The sequence below is a fragment of the Pollicipes pollicipes genome, unplaced genomic scaffold (assembly GCF_011947565.3).
Source record: "Pollicipes pollicipes isolate AB1234 unplaced genomic scaffold, Ppol_2.1 Scaffold_7261;HRSCAF=8764_pilon_pilon_pilon, whole genome shotgun sequence".
Taxonomy (NCBI): Eukaryota; Metazoa; Arthropoda; class Thecostraca; order Pollicipedomorpha; family Pollicipedidae; genus Pollicipes; species Pollicipes pollicipes.
Genome location: NW_023597054.1, coordinates 17,418,999 through 17,434,309, shown reverse-complemented (window position 1 = coordinate 17,434,309; position 15,311 = coordinate 17,418,999). Strand labels below are relative to the sequence as shown.

Below are 15,311 nucleotides of genomic sequence, written 5' to 3'. Positions count from 1 at the left end.
CCGCCTCGTGACGGCAGTAATGCGTTACCGCCGGCACGCACCGCGACAACAACAGAGAACGCCCGTCACAGCGGAGCTGCGCGGCAACAACCCAAGGCTGCCCATGCGCTCGGCGCCAGGCGGCAATAAATAACGAGCAACACTAATAAATAACAAACGGGAGGTACGTTTCCAGAGAGGAGTGAGCCCTTTGAACGGGCCAGCGGGCGGCCGGCCAGCAGAATACTGTTTCACTGACTGCCCGGTCGCTCGCGCGCGTCGCGACACGACTGGACGACGTAATATCGGCTAACTTGAACTATGGGAGCTGTTTGAACTGTCTGACGAGGTGCGCGCCTCGTCGTCGGCGCGCCGCCGCCGCGGACGGCGGCCGTCGGCGCACGTCACCGGCGCGTGCACCTCCACCTTGACGTGGGTGGTGGCGGTGACCTTGGTGGTGATGAGCGCTGCTTCGGCGCCGGCCGGGCGCCGCTCGCCCTCCGGCGGGTACGTCGTCTCCACCACCACCTGAGGCTCGACCACGATGTCGTGGGTGCGCGCCTCGGTCCGGCCCGACGACGCCTGCGAGCCGCTAGACTCCTCCGTGATCGTGCTCAGGCTCAGCTGGCTCGGCGCGTGCTTGAGCTTGCTGGCGGCCGGCGGCCGCGTCAGCGACGAGGAGCGGTAGACGCGCGGCCCCCGCACGCGCGGCGGCGACGGCTGCGGGCTGGGCGCCGCCAGCACGTCCCCGCCGCCGGCCGGCCGCACCTCGGCCGGCGGCCCCAGCCAGCACAGCAGCACTGGCAGCAGCACCAGCCCGTTCACCAGGCCTAGCAGCACCAGCGACGCCAGCACGCAGAAAAAGTACCTGTGGAGGACGGGGCCAGTCAGCTGTCGGTCTGGTGAAGCACCAGACCGTTCGCGGCCTCCGTTCGCAGAAGCGTTCGCGGCGCGCCCAAGACGCGTCATTCACAATCACATTCCTCGAAACAGCATACTGGGCCACCTCCCAATGCGCTGAATTGCCGGCACGCACGAAACGTACGGAACGACTCACCCTCCTGACGCAAACCTGCAAGGCGAGCTAATCACCCGGACAAAGCAACGTAAATTGCAGATAATGCCTTGTATTTATAGTCTATTTCCATTTGAGCCCGGTCGTATTTCAGTCACGTCTCGACCGGCTCGCGGCCGATTAGGCATTCCGTTGCGTTATTGATGCGCGCCCCACGCAAAACCACCCCCTGGGTGGTCCGTGTTTTCCTGCAGAAAAACCGCCCGATTAGCATAGTATTTCCTGTTGAGCCGCGGCGCGCGGCCGGCTCGCCGCCGGCGCCCCGGAACCGTGCAGCGGGCCGAGCCGGGGCCGGTAGCCCGAGTTCTCGGCGTGATCCGCCGGCGGCGGCGGCGGCGGCCGGCTTCGCGGGACGTAACTCCCGGACATCGGACGCGCCGACCGGCGGCCTTCGGTCGGACGACCGGCGGCCGGCAGCCCGCCCAGTCAGCGGTGGCGGCGGTGGCGGGGCCGCTGACGCGCCGCCGCCGCCGCCGCGCCGTGTCGTCGCGCTGACCGGGCGTCGGCGGTCGCGCCGCCGGCCGGCGCATTCCGACCAGACGATGCCCCTAATCACCGGCGCTGCGGCCTCGCCGACCGCGGTGGCGGCCGGCGGCGGCGCTGGCGGGCACGCGCCGCCGCCCGCCGCCGCGCCCGCCGAATGCCGCTGATACGGTTGTGTAATTTCCCTACGTGACCGGGCCTGCTAATCGGCGCCGCCGCTGCAGCCGCACACGGCCGGCCGGCCAGACAATGGCTCGCCGCGGCCGGCGGTCGGCGGGCCGCCGCCTCCGCCACGCTGAAGCCTCCCGACCTGCGCGGCCCGGCCGCCCGCCCGCTGACGGCGGCCGTCGCCCGGCAGCGGCTAATGAAGCTGCCAGCCAGCCCGGCCGCGGGCCCGGCGGCTGCGCATTCAGATACGCGGCTCCGCCCCTGATGACTTTGCCCCGACTGGCTGATGAAGATGTTACCAGACCTGTTTTGTCGGGGGTGCCACAAGCACTTGATGAAGATGTTACCATACGTGCTTGGCGAGAACGTTACCGGAACCGGTCCGTGGTATCGCAACCAGGACTGCTCCATAAGGACGACAGTGACACCGTAATCGCTCTCTGAAGATATTACCATGTCCAGTCCGTGACCACGCTACAATAACCGCCTTCGTGAAAGCGTTACCGGGACCGCGTGGTAAATACGTTACCAGAATTCGGGACCACACGGTAACGACGTGACCAGAATTATTCCGACAGAACGTTGCCGGAGCCTGACTGCGATTACCTCACTGACATCACTGTTTCGTGCAGGCACTGTCACAGCAGCGTCATAGAGACGTCATGGTAACCCCTCCGTCAAAACGTGACCATTCCGCTGTATGAAGACGTCACCGGCCCGTCCTGTGAAGACTGTATCGCCCGACCCCAGTCGGCAGCTGGCTATGCTAATCCGCCGCCGTCGCCCCTGGATGCCGACCGAGCGCGCGGTCCGCAAACAAATGGAAATCAGGCCGGCGCCGAGGGGAGGCGCGCGGACCGGCGGCCGCCGACCCGCCGCGAACGCGCGACGAGCGGCCAATTTGTATGCTGTCGCTCCTAAATCTCCCTTTCAGCCTCGGAGCCCTTCGCCGTCGTCCTTGTTCCACGGCGTCGTAACTTCGGGCCGGCCGGGGGCCGCGGTTGGGCGCTGAGGTGCGAGAGGCTGGGGTCGGGCGCCGAGGCGCTGAGGTGCGGCAGGCCGGGGTCGGGCACTGAGGTGCGAGAGGCTGGGGTCGGGCACTTGAGGTGCCGGGGGCCGGGGTCGGGCGCTGAGGTGCGGAGGCCGGAATCGGGCACTGAGATGCCAGAGGCCGGGGTCGGGCACTGAGGTGCGGCAGGCCGGGGTCGGGCACTGAGGTGCCGGGGGCCGGGGTCGGGCGCTGAGGTGCGGAGGCTGGAGTCGGGCACTGAGATGCGAGAGGCTGGGGTCGGGAGCTGAGGTGCTGGGGGCCGGGGTTGAGTGCAAGGTGCGAGGGGCCAAGGTCGGGCACTGAGGTGCGGGTGACCGGAGTCGGGCGCTGAGGAACAGAAGGCTGGGGTCAGGCGATGAGGTGCCGGGGGCCGGGGTCGGGCACTGAGGTACGGGTGACCGGAGTCGGGCGCTGAGGAACAGAAGGCTGGGTTCAGGCGCTGAGGTGCTGGGGGCCGGGGTTGAGTGCAAGGTGCGGGAGGCCAGGGTCGGGCGCTGAGGTGCTGGGGGCCGGGGTTGAGTGCAAGGTGCGGGAGGCCAGGGTCGGGCCTGGGGTGCCAGCGAGCGGGTCTGCGAGTTGGGCCTGTACCTGGAGCGAGCCTGGGAGCGCGTGCGAGACGGACTGCCGGCGGCCGGCAGGACGGGTGGAGCGCGCGCGCGTGCCTGCGCCGTGCAGGTTGCTGACCGGCGCCGGTCGTCCGGCCCCGCGCAGACCCGCGTCGCGTTCCGACTGCCGAGCGCGCGGCGGCAGACGCAGCCATCCAGGTCGAAACCGCGGTGGCAGTGGCCGCAGCGTCGGTCTGGATGTGACTACCGCCGCACGCATGGCGCCGGCACGAAGGTGCAACACACTGGTACGTGTGCTCGTCAGGAAGTCTTAGGGAGTCGTTATGAAGTATAGATGGGAGCCGCTTGTAACCCAGACGCCTAGAGGCGCAGAGTTTTCGTCGTCCATGGGTCAGGAGAGGTGGACTCTCCGCTCTCCGATGTCATCGGGTCATGATAAACCTGCTCTCCTATGCCCGATGCCCGGTCAGGAAACACGAGTCAAGCGCTGCCCACGAGTCTGGAGCAACGTACTCTGGCCCCCTTGGCCCGGCGGCGTTCAGTATGACGTCACAGCCCTGACTTCAGCGAGGAGGTACGGACCGGTGGACTGGGGACATGCGCAGCGGAGGGAGACGCGTCGCCTTTGTCGCGCTCCACACCTGGTGCCGGCCTGAATGCCAAGGAATGTCGGCCGAACGCTTTATATCTTCACTTTTCAACGGGCGGCGACAAAAACTCGGCTGGGCGCCGACGGTGCGCCCTCCTTTCAATGATTAACGGCAGCGTTAATTGTGCCGGCAGGGGGCAGGAGGCGGCAAAAACGCAGCGACAGCAGGAATTTACGATTTCTAAGGGTGTCCAGCAACGAGGACGAGATAATGATCATTTGTTGTGAGCGGCGGCACCGCCGCACGTAAAAACGTTCGGCGCGAGGGTGCACCCAAAGGCGGACACTTTCGTCGGCGCAGCGTGGCTCGTCGGAGCCCAGAACCCACTCAGCATGGTCCGGTCCCGGCGAATGGGGCGCGGCCACCTCCGCTGTCTCAGTCCCAGACACGATGAACGATTGCGACTAAGTCCCTTTCTACACCTGCCTCAAATGCCATGCTTCATTTGGTAAAGGCTGCCAGACGCCAGACGCTTCGACTGCCAGACGCTTCCGCCGACCACAGCCCGCGACCGCAAATACAACGTGAAACGGGCGACCCTGGGCCACTCTCGACCGGTTCGACTCTCGAACGGCGCGTGCCAGGTGCACAGCGCATCCTCCGCCGCCTCACCTGATGATGAAATCGAACTCGGAGAAGGCCAGCATCAGCACGCCGAGGAATGTGGAGAAGGCGCCGTGGAAGACGGGCCTGAACATCTGCTCCAGGCCGCGCTGGACCCGCAGTGCCCGGCTGCCCAGACTGGTCAGGTACCCCTGAAAACACGAATGGTCAGGCCCCGGTCTGCGTCCGGGCCGGAGCGTCTGACCCGCACCGTCGGCTGCCCAGACTGGTCAGGTAACATCCCTTGAAACGCTACCAGACTAGCCAGTGGTCCTTGCCGTGTGGTGTCGAATCCAGACGTGTCAGACACCCAGGTTCACATCGCACACGGACTGGTCACGTGCCCGCGCCGGCAATGTCTAACAGTTGCCGGGTGACCTTGCAAAAGGACGGCTGTCCTCGCGTCGCCAGTTCAGCACCCAAGACGCAATTAATCGCTGCGAGTCGGATTAGTCCTGTTTCGTCAAGTTCGACCACTGGACATCGGGCACTGATTGAATCGAACGCTTTTTACGATGCCGGTCGTACGGGATTAATCGCTTGCGGCCAGCGACCACACGGGAGTAATCCCGCACTGGCCGCCGGCCGTCCGCAGCCACTCGTCACACCCGGCTGCCGGCCGTCCGCAGCCACTCGTCACACCCGGCTGCCGGCCGTCCGCAGCCACTCGTCACACCCGGCTGCCGGCCGTCCGCAGCCACTCGTCACACCCGGCTGCCGGCCGTCCGCAGCCACTCGTCACACCCGGCTGCCGGCCGTCCGCAGCCACTCGTCACAGATCGGCGTGGCAGCCGAACGATCAGTGGGGAAAACTACTCACCGCCAGCCAGATATCAGGCGGAAAAAGGCGAAAAAGACGTCACCAGACGTAGTATAAAAGCTTTTGTCACTTGGAATTTGATTTCTCGTGCACAGCAATCACTAATCAGGCGCATTTTGCGGCGTGGGACGAGCGAGGTGGTGACAGACTTGATCTTAACCATACCGATGGTGCCTTAATATGAGCCAATAGGGACTGTCGCCTTTGAGAACCCGTACGGATAGGAGGTGCATAACTGCACTCGAACAGGCTGCTTTCATTTGTCTGGCAGAGGTGCTGATGTTGTGCGTCCGCGCGCTACCATCTACATAAGACAGGGACATTGGTTAGCTTTGGCCCTGCCAAATCCCGGTAACTTTAAGAGATGACGCGACGGATTTTATACCTTGTGTGGATGTTGGTCCTAATACATTGTGCTACGTGCCTGTGTATGCCCATGACAAGCTCTGTGTCAGTTTGCGAAACAGCGTGTTGTATGTGAGACCAGTTTCGGAAAATGGGACGTTGCTGCTTTTACGGTCGACTACTGGTAAGGCTATAGGCCGGGCAGCATTGAGATCTCTTACTGATTTGAAAAAAACACGTTCACCTAAGTCATACAGGTGGCTTCGCCCCCTTATCTGCTCAAGTCCCCGAGATCTGATGAATCATAGTAAAACACGTTCGAAAACGGGACGGTCCAAAACCGGATGGTGGTTTGTGCACCACTATGCGAGAGTCTGCACACACTTATCCCAACTCTTGCCGGTACGACGGGCCATTTTCTTCTCTGAGCTGACCGGTGGTTACGTGGCAAAGATAATAAGATCGTCAAAAGCATAGCTAACCGGCCGAACCGGTACGGGCCGCTGAAAATACAAGGCTTCCTGTTGGTTGATGCTAACACTCGCCAGGCATGTGCCATCGCTCGAAATCACCGCCCAATCTAAAAGCATGCGATGGCAGTGCAAAACTACAAACCGCTCGTTTACTTCTTGTTGATAAAATCGACAGCTTGGTCATACCGCCGAGGTGAGCTGTCGCCAGCATTGAGGAGGAATCACTCGCCTGTATGAACCGCCGCCACCGGCCCGGCGAGTGAAACGGACCGCTCGAGCTCAGGTGGTCCACGAGCGGACGGCCGATAGAGAGGCTTACAGCAGCCAGCGCTCGGCTCGCGGCAATAAAACGCTGCCACTGTCGGAGCCAAGTGAAAAACATTGCCAAATTTTATTTATGGCCAGCCGGAGCTTGCAGGAAACGAGTTCCCGCTGCCCAGTAGGACGCCGGCCGCGGCGGGAGGTGGGCCCTGCACGGTGGCGCTGGCCGGGCCGAGCGGCGGCGCCGGCGCCGAACTGGACCGGCCGCAGCGGTGCGTGCCGCCGGCTGGCCGACCGACGCCGAGCGCGATCGACGGGTCTGACCTGGGCGCGCGACTGTGCCGACCAGGGGCTGGGTGCGATGGACTGACCGAAAGTCGATATACGGAAGATAAACTTAGTTTGGAGGGAGTTGCTGCGCTGCACGGGTTAGTTCAAGCTGACCACTACCTCGCGGCCGAAGGAATTCGATGAGGTCGCCATTGCTTCTTACGTTCACCAATTACAACTGATCAAGTTGTAATACACAGCAGTGATAGCGCCCAGCCTTGGCATGCCCAAGTCCTGCTGCATGAGCGGCGCGACTTACCAGCAGTACGTGGACGGTGAACTGGACGCCGAGTCCGGCGGACATGATGAGGATGACGGCGGGCACGGCGCTCAGCCGCAGGCCCAGGAAGCCCATGACGCCCAGCAGCTGCAGCACCGTCAACCCGATGACGAACACCACCACGCCGGCCGCCCACACGTTCATCAGCACCACCGAGATGACCAGGAAGATGGCCACGAACACGCAGAGCAGCGCCAGCGCCAGGAAGAAGCGCAGGCTCACGTACTGCTCCCAGTACGTGAACGGGTCGCCGCTGGGGAAGTTCGGCAGGCCGCGCTCCTCGAACCGCCGACAGATACGGCGCACCTGCTCGATCGTCTCCACGATGTTGTCCGTCGTGGCCATGCCGTTGAGGAAGAACGGCATCTGCGCGTACACCAGCGGCTGCGACTTGGGGATCTTGAGCTCGACGTCGCCCGCCACGTGCAGCCACCGCTTGGGCTTCGGCCGCAGCTGCGCCTGGGCCAACGAGTACGCCATCGCGTCGTTGGTCGTCCAGGCCGTCAGGTAGTTGTAGAACGCCTTGGGGTTAATGATGCCGTCCTTGACCAGGCGTACGTGCGGCAGCAGCGACTTGTCGATCGGGTAGTCCACGCGGCCGGTCTGCACGAGCAGCTTGAAGGCGAGCACGGCCTCGTCGGACGCGTTGCGGGACCAGCGCTCGCGGTCGATCAGGCCGAGCGCCCAGTCGCGGTCGAACGCCCGCTGCAGGTCTGCCAGCGGTCGCGGGGCCAGTCGTTAGTCGTGCGGCGGCGCGCCATAGATACCATCGCGCCGGGCGGTTCAGTTACGTCACACCCATAACGGGCGGCAGCAGATGCCGGCGTACGCGCACGGGCATCCGGACTGATTTGCGTGCGGAGATTTGCTCGACCGCGGGCGGGCGTTCATAATTAACACGCTTTTAGGAATGCACGCAAACTATCTCCACATGATGCAATGGGTTTAAGGAGATTGCCTTTCGTTATAGGATGCAACATATGCATAAATGAAAAATACAGCAGCAAACAAAGACAGGCAGCAAGGACCGGTGGTATGGTATACGGAAGATGAAGCGGGACAACAGAGGTAACATGTTTCAGGTAAGCCACCAGGTGGGGAGGAACCACGCGCAGGCACGGTTTTGCGCCCGCACATGATCGACACGAGGCGTCGCAGCCGCAGAAAGTCCGACCAGCCGCACCACCGCGAGTGCCCAGCTCACAGTCCGAGTAACAGACGGCGACGCCCAACAGCCGGACTCACCGATCAGCCAGTCCCGGAACATGCCCAGCCAGAAGTCGGGCAGGCCACCGTCGTCGTTCTTGATGACGCGCGGCACCCTGGTGAAGGCCTGGTGGTACTCATGCAGGAGCCGCTGGTTGGTCGGGTATTCGAAGTTTCCCTGAGTGACGGCGTACATGTGGAAGACGCCGAAGTACTGGCGCTGCACGTCCAGAAAGGCATACTCGTCCGAGCCGCGCGGCACCACGTCCGTCAGGTCCAGGCCGTCGCGCACCTCGCACGCGCCCCACACGCCGGCGGCGGCCACCGCCAGCGACGTCAGCAGCACGGCCAGCTTGAACGGCCGCCGCACCACCCAGCCCAGGTAGTAGCGCTCCACCAGCCACTGCAGGCCGAGGCGGCGGCAGTGGCGGCGACGCTCGGGGCAGAAGACGGCGCCGGTTGCCGGCCGCCGCCCGGCCGGCCGCACCAGTGTCCTCGTCGACGCCACAGAGTTCAGCGACTCGGCCGAGCGCGTCAGGCCGGCGGCTGGCTGCTCGCCGGCCGCGCCGGCGCTCACGAGCGTCACCACGCCGCCAGAGCGGCTCGTCTTCGTCACGATATCCCTCTTGGTGGGCGGCGGCGGCGGCGAGGGCGGCGCGGAGAACGTGTCGAGCGGCTCGCCTGGCGGCCCCTCCTCCGGGCCCGGCTCCGACCAGCAGCAGACGATGTCGAACATGCGCGCCCGCCGCCGCCGCAGGTCCACACTCATCATCGCAGGGAAGATCACCAGGATCGAGAGCACGTTGAACACCATCAGAATGCACGCCTGCGGATGAGAGCTGGTTTTCAGAGCGGTGTTTCACTCTTCGCTCTGCGCATGACGGAGAATGCATGTAAACACAGTTCTCTCCCTCGCATTAACGAAAACGATTGGTGCAGGTATTCAAGTGACATCCTAACATATTTTTTCACATGCAAATCGTGTGCGCAGCCTGAGCCTTCGCAAGAGATTCGCCGGATGACGCATTGCAAGACCAGGACGCCACCGTCAAGGCGTCCATGGTCCACGGACTCGCTCGAGGTGAGTCCGCGGAGCACACACCTGCAGCGAGAAGGAGCGCAGTGCCGGTATGGGCAGGATGGCGGCCGACAGGAACGCCATGACGTTGCACAGTGACGTGAGCAGCACGCTGACGCCGGCCCGCCGCATCAGCTCCCCCACGCGGTCCTGCCGGCACGGACGACGTCAGAGATGCTCCCACGTCGCACGGACGCTCCGGCGTCAGCGGAGCCAGGCGGGGCGGACGCAGCCAGCCGAGCGGTGGGCGGCCCTCTGACTTACTGTGGTGCGTGTCATGGCACATCACCACTGAATGGCTCTGAAATCTAATGATGCCACGCTACGAACACACCGTGCTGAAAGGCCCGTGCGGTACACGGTTAAAGCGTCATCCGTCCTCGCCGACAGTTCTACGCTCGCGACACGGCCGGCTTCTCAGCGCACGACGCCAGTCATCGCCCCGGCGGCGACAAAAAAGGCCGGTCTCCTCCTCACCTGGCCATGATATATGGCACCACTCGGCGGACCCCGCGCTGCCATATTTTTCCGCGCGACCCAGGCGGCGGTCTACAAAACGGCACAGAGCCGACCCTTGGCGCCCCGCCCCCCCCCCCCCCCCCCGCTGCGGAACATACCTGGCGACCCCCGCGGACCCGTCCAGCCGCCGATTGAGACGTCCCGCCACCCTAAAATCATTACGTCCCGGGACACGGCGGAACGGCCGCGATTTCGATCTGGGGGCCGATGGGCGACACCCGGGGTGGCGCGCTCGACCGCGTCACGTGGCGCATCACGCGGCGCCTCACGTGGTGCGGCCGCCATTGTTGCGCCCGCCCGCGGCCCGGCACGCACCAGGTCGGCTCTTGTGCTCCCAGGAATGCGCTAATCAAGATGTTAACCGATCTTGGCGCGCGCGGCGGGTGTCGGCGGGCGAGATTTGTGGCCGGGCCGAGTCGCGGCCGGCCGTCTACTCGTCGCGTGTTGGCGCGCTCTGACGCGGTGTGATGGAGAGCGGGGACGGGTGAAGGAGACGGGCAGGGCTGTCGGCCCGGAGAGAAACGGAACAGGCCGCGAGGAATTCAAGCGGCCTAGGTGCCACTGAAAACGGTCTCGTCGTGCCCACCGAGCGGAACCAATAAGACAGTGCATTTCAGACATTAGAAATTACACGAAAACAGCAAAAATGTTAAAAAATTGAAGGAAGCTTACATGCTGGCTGGTCACTAATCGCTAACGGCGCGGGACCACCAAACAGCTAATTACGCCCGGTCCCAAACATGACTCAAACGGACCGCCCTGGCCCGGCGCTGTCCGGGGCCGCCGCGGCCAGCGATACATCAGCGCGGCAGGCCGGCGCCGGCTGCCGGCCGGCTGTGCAGCGGCAGAGTACGCCGCGGCCGGCTGGCGGGCGGGCAGCGGACGACGGCGCCGGCCGCGAGCGCTTCTAGGGAGGGGGCAGATTTATGGGCCGCCGGGCACCGTGACAGGTGTCGGACGCGGACCACCCAGCCGCGCTGTGACGTCACCACGCGAGCCGAGCCAATCGGCGCGCACTGCGGCCGCGGCCCGGCCAGCGCCCAAACTGGCGCGGTCGCGACAGGTTGAACACGGTAGGCCCAACGGCGCGGCGGTTCCGAACCGATGTCACATCTCGAACGGTGCCCCCCAGGCCTGGCTGGAAGGGAGGGGGCGGCTCGGAAGGCGGCGACCACCCAGGCGGCTCCTACAAACGACCGGTAATGGCCGACAGATAGCGCTGAAAGAACGGCCGCTGCACGCCAGCAGGCCACCCACGAAGTCCGACCCCCCCCCCTTCCCCGCCCTCCTGCCGCCGGCTCTGGGAGGGCGCGAGTCCGCAGTACACATGCTCCACACAGGCCCGCCTGCATAGTACGGCTTTTGAAGCGTCGCGTGGGCGAAACATTGGGAGGGCCCCCGTTCGGGTGGGTGGCCAACGGACTTCATGGCGTGTAGACGTGATTCAAGTCGTGTCGGGGAAGGAGCCTTCGGTCACGTAGCAGGTGTCGGTCCACGGCCGAACGCCCAGTGAGGTGCAGACATTCAGGGCAAGGTGACAGTTTGAAGCGTGGATCCGACCATTTGGCGAGAGTAGCGCCGATAAACCAGTGCAGGGTTTCGTCACCTCCGCTCACCGCTCGTACCATACACCCCTGAAGTACCGACGCAGGGGCATGTTTGCACCAGCGCGTGACAGCGCAGGACACACCTGAGCCATTTAAGCAGCTTTCGCCGCCCTGATTGCCGTCGCCTCCAGCCACGCCCGTCGGCTCGGCTCGTTAATGATGCGGTGCCGGCACTCCGTTTCGCCACTGGACACCCACCTGCACGGGCGTACAGCTGAAGTCCGACTCGGCGTAGGTGTGCGCCATGAGGAACATGTCGTCCACGCCCAGACCCAGCGCCAGGAACGGGATGATCTGAAAGTAGGGCGGGCCACGGGTCACACGAGGGTCGGGTCGGTCAGGTGGTCAGTACGCGCAGGCTCTCTTTGTTGCATGCACGGGAAGCGGCGGCAGGTGGCGACCGCACCGGTGGCCGCTTCTGTGGAATGAGCGATGGCGTCTGCTGGGACGCACCGTAACGATAGCGTCTCTTCCTGGAGCGCTGACAAGTGAGACAGCCAGCGACGGGAACTGAACGGAGGAGTCAGTCGTCGTGCTCCTGGCTCATCGCTGCGGTGCCGGGACCTCGCTGAGATCCGATACACGCAAGACGCACTAATCCGCTGCCAGCGCAGTCAGATCCGCCGCCATTCTAGCCGGATCCGGTCAAGGACCGCTCCAGATCCGGCCGGCTTTGGTCGGGAGTCGCTCCAGATCCGACCGCGCCGGCCGGGAGCCGCTCCAGATCCGGTCGGCCCCGGCCGGTAGCCGCTCCAGATCCGACCGCCCCGGCCGGGAGCCGCTCCAGATCCCGCCGGCGCCGGGTGGCACCCCCGCGACGGCGGCGGCGCGGCTCGTAGCGCTGCGGGCCGATGGTATCGCTGGGCCGCGCGCTGCGAGTGGGGCGTGCCGATCCGCAGGAGACAACGCCGGCTTTACGAGCGGCCGCCGCCGATAAACAGGCCGGCGGCGGCCGGGCCGGGCCCGGCACGGCGCCGCCGTACCCTGGCGTGGCGGCAGCCGTGCCGGTCGGCGCACGGCCTCGGGGGACCCTCACCCAGCTGAGTATGATCGTGCTTTGATTCCGGAGGATGCCACCGAGTCGATCAATGCAGGTCAGTTTTGAGGTATCCTGAACGCATGCTTACGAAGATGACTTCGTAAGGCGTACAAACGTTGTTAAGTGATGTAGAGCTACAGGAGCTACAAGCATTTGTTATGGAAATGTTAAGCGTTTGTCCAAATTGGTGTTAATTCTCTGTACACTGAAAATTAAAATCATATTTTCTTTTTAATTATTTCGTCTCATCCGGCCGAAGCCAAACCATTGCACGGGTTCTCAGCTCCGAGGCTAACTCCTTTAGTCACACCGCCGGCTCGGTTCTCACACAAACAAGACCTCCCTGGACGTGACCGAGCGCCTGCAGGCTGGGGCCGCTCCGAGCCGGCGCATCTGCGCCGCGGGGAGGCGTGGCTCGCGCCGGCGCGAACTCACCTGGGTGGTGGAGGCGTTGAGGGGTATGCCGGCGAGACCGCAGAGGCCGAGTCCCGCCGTCACCGACAGGGTGACCAGGAGGACGCCGGCGGCGCCCAGGCCGCCCTGCGAGCGCACTGGGTCCGACCAGCGCACCAGCGAGAAGAAGCCGTACACCAGCTGCGGCAGGGGCGGCAGCATCAGTCGGCTGGCACAGCGCATCAGCCACCTGACCTCGGCCGGCGTCGGCAGCGGACACTGGCCGGTGCTGTGACGGCGCATGTGGAGATGATGACCAGCGGGAAGTGGCGCAGGCGTGTATGTGCGAGGCGGTGGGGAGGATGGCAGAAACGTCGTGCAACAGACTGACGTAGTGTTACTGAAGTGGTGTAGTCAGTACCGGCTTCGATTGATGAATATGGCCGACGTATTCCGACCGCGGGACACGCGGTCCTGAGGATATGTGGCCGTACCTGTTTAAGGTAGGTCTGTTTGATGTTGTGATTCTTCAGATACCACGATGTTTATTTGCAGCACATAGTGAATAATGCATCGCGCCTGTCCGCCAGCTGCGCTCCTCAACAAACAGGGTCATTACATTGGCTGGTTCTAAAACGGGCAACTGCTTATGATGCAAGCTCAAGGCTACAAGACGCCTAAACACACTTCCTCCCATCAACGAAAAGCCCCAAACAAATGGGTAACTGTCTCGCAGTCTGCATGTTAACTCGTTCAAATCTTCAAGCAGCCTGAGCCGACGTGGCTTCTAGGAGTCACGCGTCTGCCGTTTTGAGCCCTTCGGCGTGACGTGAGGTGCACGGGGACAGGCCCGGGCGGACGGGCGGGGCTGGTCGCCACTCACCATGAGGCCGTACCGCCGTTTTGAGCCCTTCGGCGTGACGTGAGGTGCACGGGGACAGGCCCGGGCGGACGGGTGGGGCTGGTCGCCACTCACCATGAGGCCGCACCGCCGTTTTGAGCCCTTCGGCGTGACGTGAGGTGCACGGGGACAGGCCCGGGCGGACGGGTGGGGCTGGTCGCCACTCACCATGAGGCCGCACCGCCGTTTTGAGCCCTTCGGCGTGACGTGAGGTGCACGGGGACAGGCCCGGGCGGACGGGTGGGGGTGGTCGTCACCGTACCGCATGAGACCGTAACGCCGTTTTGAGCCCTTCGGCGTGACGTGAGGTGCTCGGGGACAGGCCCGGGCGGACGGGCGGGGCTGGTCGCCACTCACCATGAGGCCGTACCGCCGTTTTGAGCCCTTCGGCGTGACGTGAGGTGCACGGGGACAGGCCCGGGCGGACGGGCGGGGCTGGTCGCCACTCACCATGAGGCCATACCGCCGTTTTGAGCCCTTCGGCGTGCAGTGAGGTGCACGGGGACAGGCCCGGGCGGACGGGTGGGGCTGGTCGCCACTCACCATGAGGCCGTACCCGACGCCGACCCGCGTCAGGTCCAGGTCGGCGAAGCGACGCAGCACGCGGTTCAGCGACGCCATAGAGAACGAGTGGATGCTGAAGGCGCGCGTCCGGTTGTGTTGTTCCGTGTGTTCCTTGATTTTCTGGAAGGCAGAGCGAGTGATAAAAAAGAAATCGTCTTGGTCCCCGCCTTTGAGCTTACAGAGGATGCTGCAGAAGCTCGATTAGTTTTGTTTGATCTTCTGCTGACGGTTTGAGACGGAAAATCTGACACACTTCTACCATATTAAAGCCGATGAACAGCTGTCTGCCTCGGGAGAAACCCCATCAGCGGGCGGTCCGACGTACCGGCCGCGACTTCCGGGAACGGCGGTCGCCAACCGCCCCGCCCACCTACTCCCGAGGCCGACAGGACACGCGCGATAAGCCACCTGAGCCAGCGAGCCGCCGCCAGGTACGGCCCTTACTCACGGGCTCGTAAGGGGCTTAGGCGGTGATAAGGGTCGGCGCCCATGAACCATGGGGCGGGGGTGCTTAACGAAGGTCGGCGGCCGGCTAATCCCTTGGCTTTAGGGAGGGGGCGCGGTCACGGGTCATGGATACACGTCGGGCTCAGCCCCTGGATATGTTACGCCTAGCCTTCCACGGCGAGACCGGCGCGGGAACGGTCTCCACGGCCCGCCCCCGGTCGACTTGATACGGTGGCCGGCTTCCCACACACAATGGCTTAATTAGGTGGTGCGGACACGACGTCTACTGACGTATGCCCGGCATCCGGTGGCGGCGGCAGCGACAGGCCGACCACCCAGGCGGCGGCGGCGCGGCGGAGCTCACCGACCCGCACATCAAGCCGTCCCGCAGCCTCGTCTCTCAGCGGGGTCCGTCTCTGAGAGGCGGGGGCGCTGCACATGCTCGCGTGAAGCTGCGAGGGGTCGCTGAGCCG

The 15,311-nt window shown here is 64.3% G+C and overlaps 1 protein-coding gene across 1 annotated transcript in view; it reads right to left on the bottom strand.

Annotated features, from left to right (window-relative positions):
• The window catches only part of LOC119111116 (protein patched), a gene marked incomplete in the record, with an annotated part of 42,997 nt that overhangs the window by 649 nt on the left and 27,037 nt on the right, over positions 1-15,311 (bottom strand). The window contains 9 exon segments of the mRNA XM_037234944.1: positions 477-699; positions 736-847; positions 4,585-4,727; positions 7,064-7,797; positions 8,330-9,116; positions 9,393-9,518; positions 11,693-11,788; positions 12,969-13,127; positions 14,371-14,511. Of these exon segments, the coding sequence (XP_037090839.1) occupies positions 477-699; positions 736-847; positions 4,585-4,727; positions 7,064-7,797; positions 8,330-9,116; positions 9,393-9,518; positions 11,693-11,788; positions 12,969-13,127; positions 14,371-14,511 (2,521 nt within the window).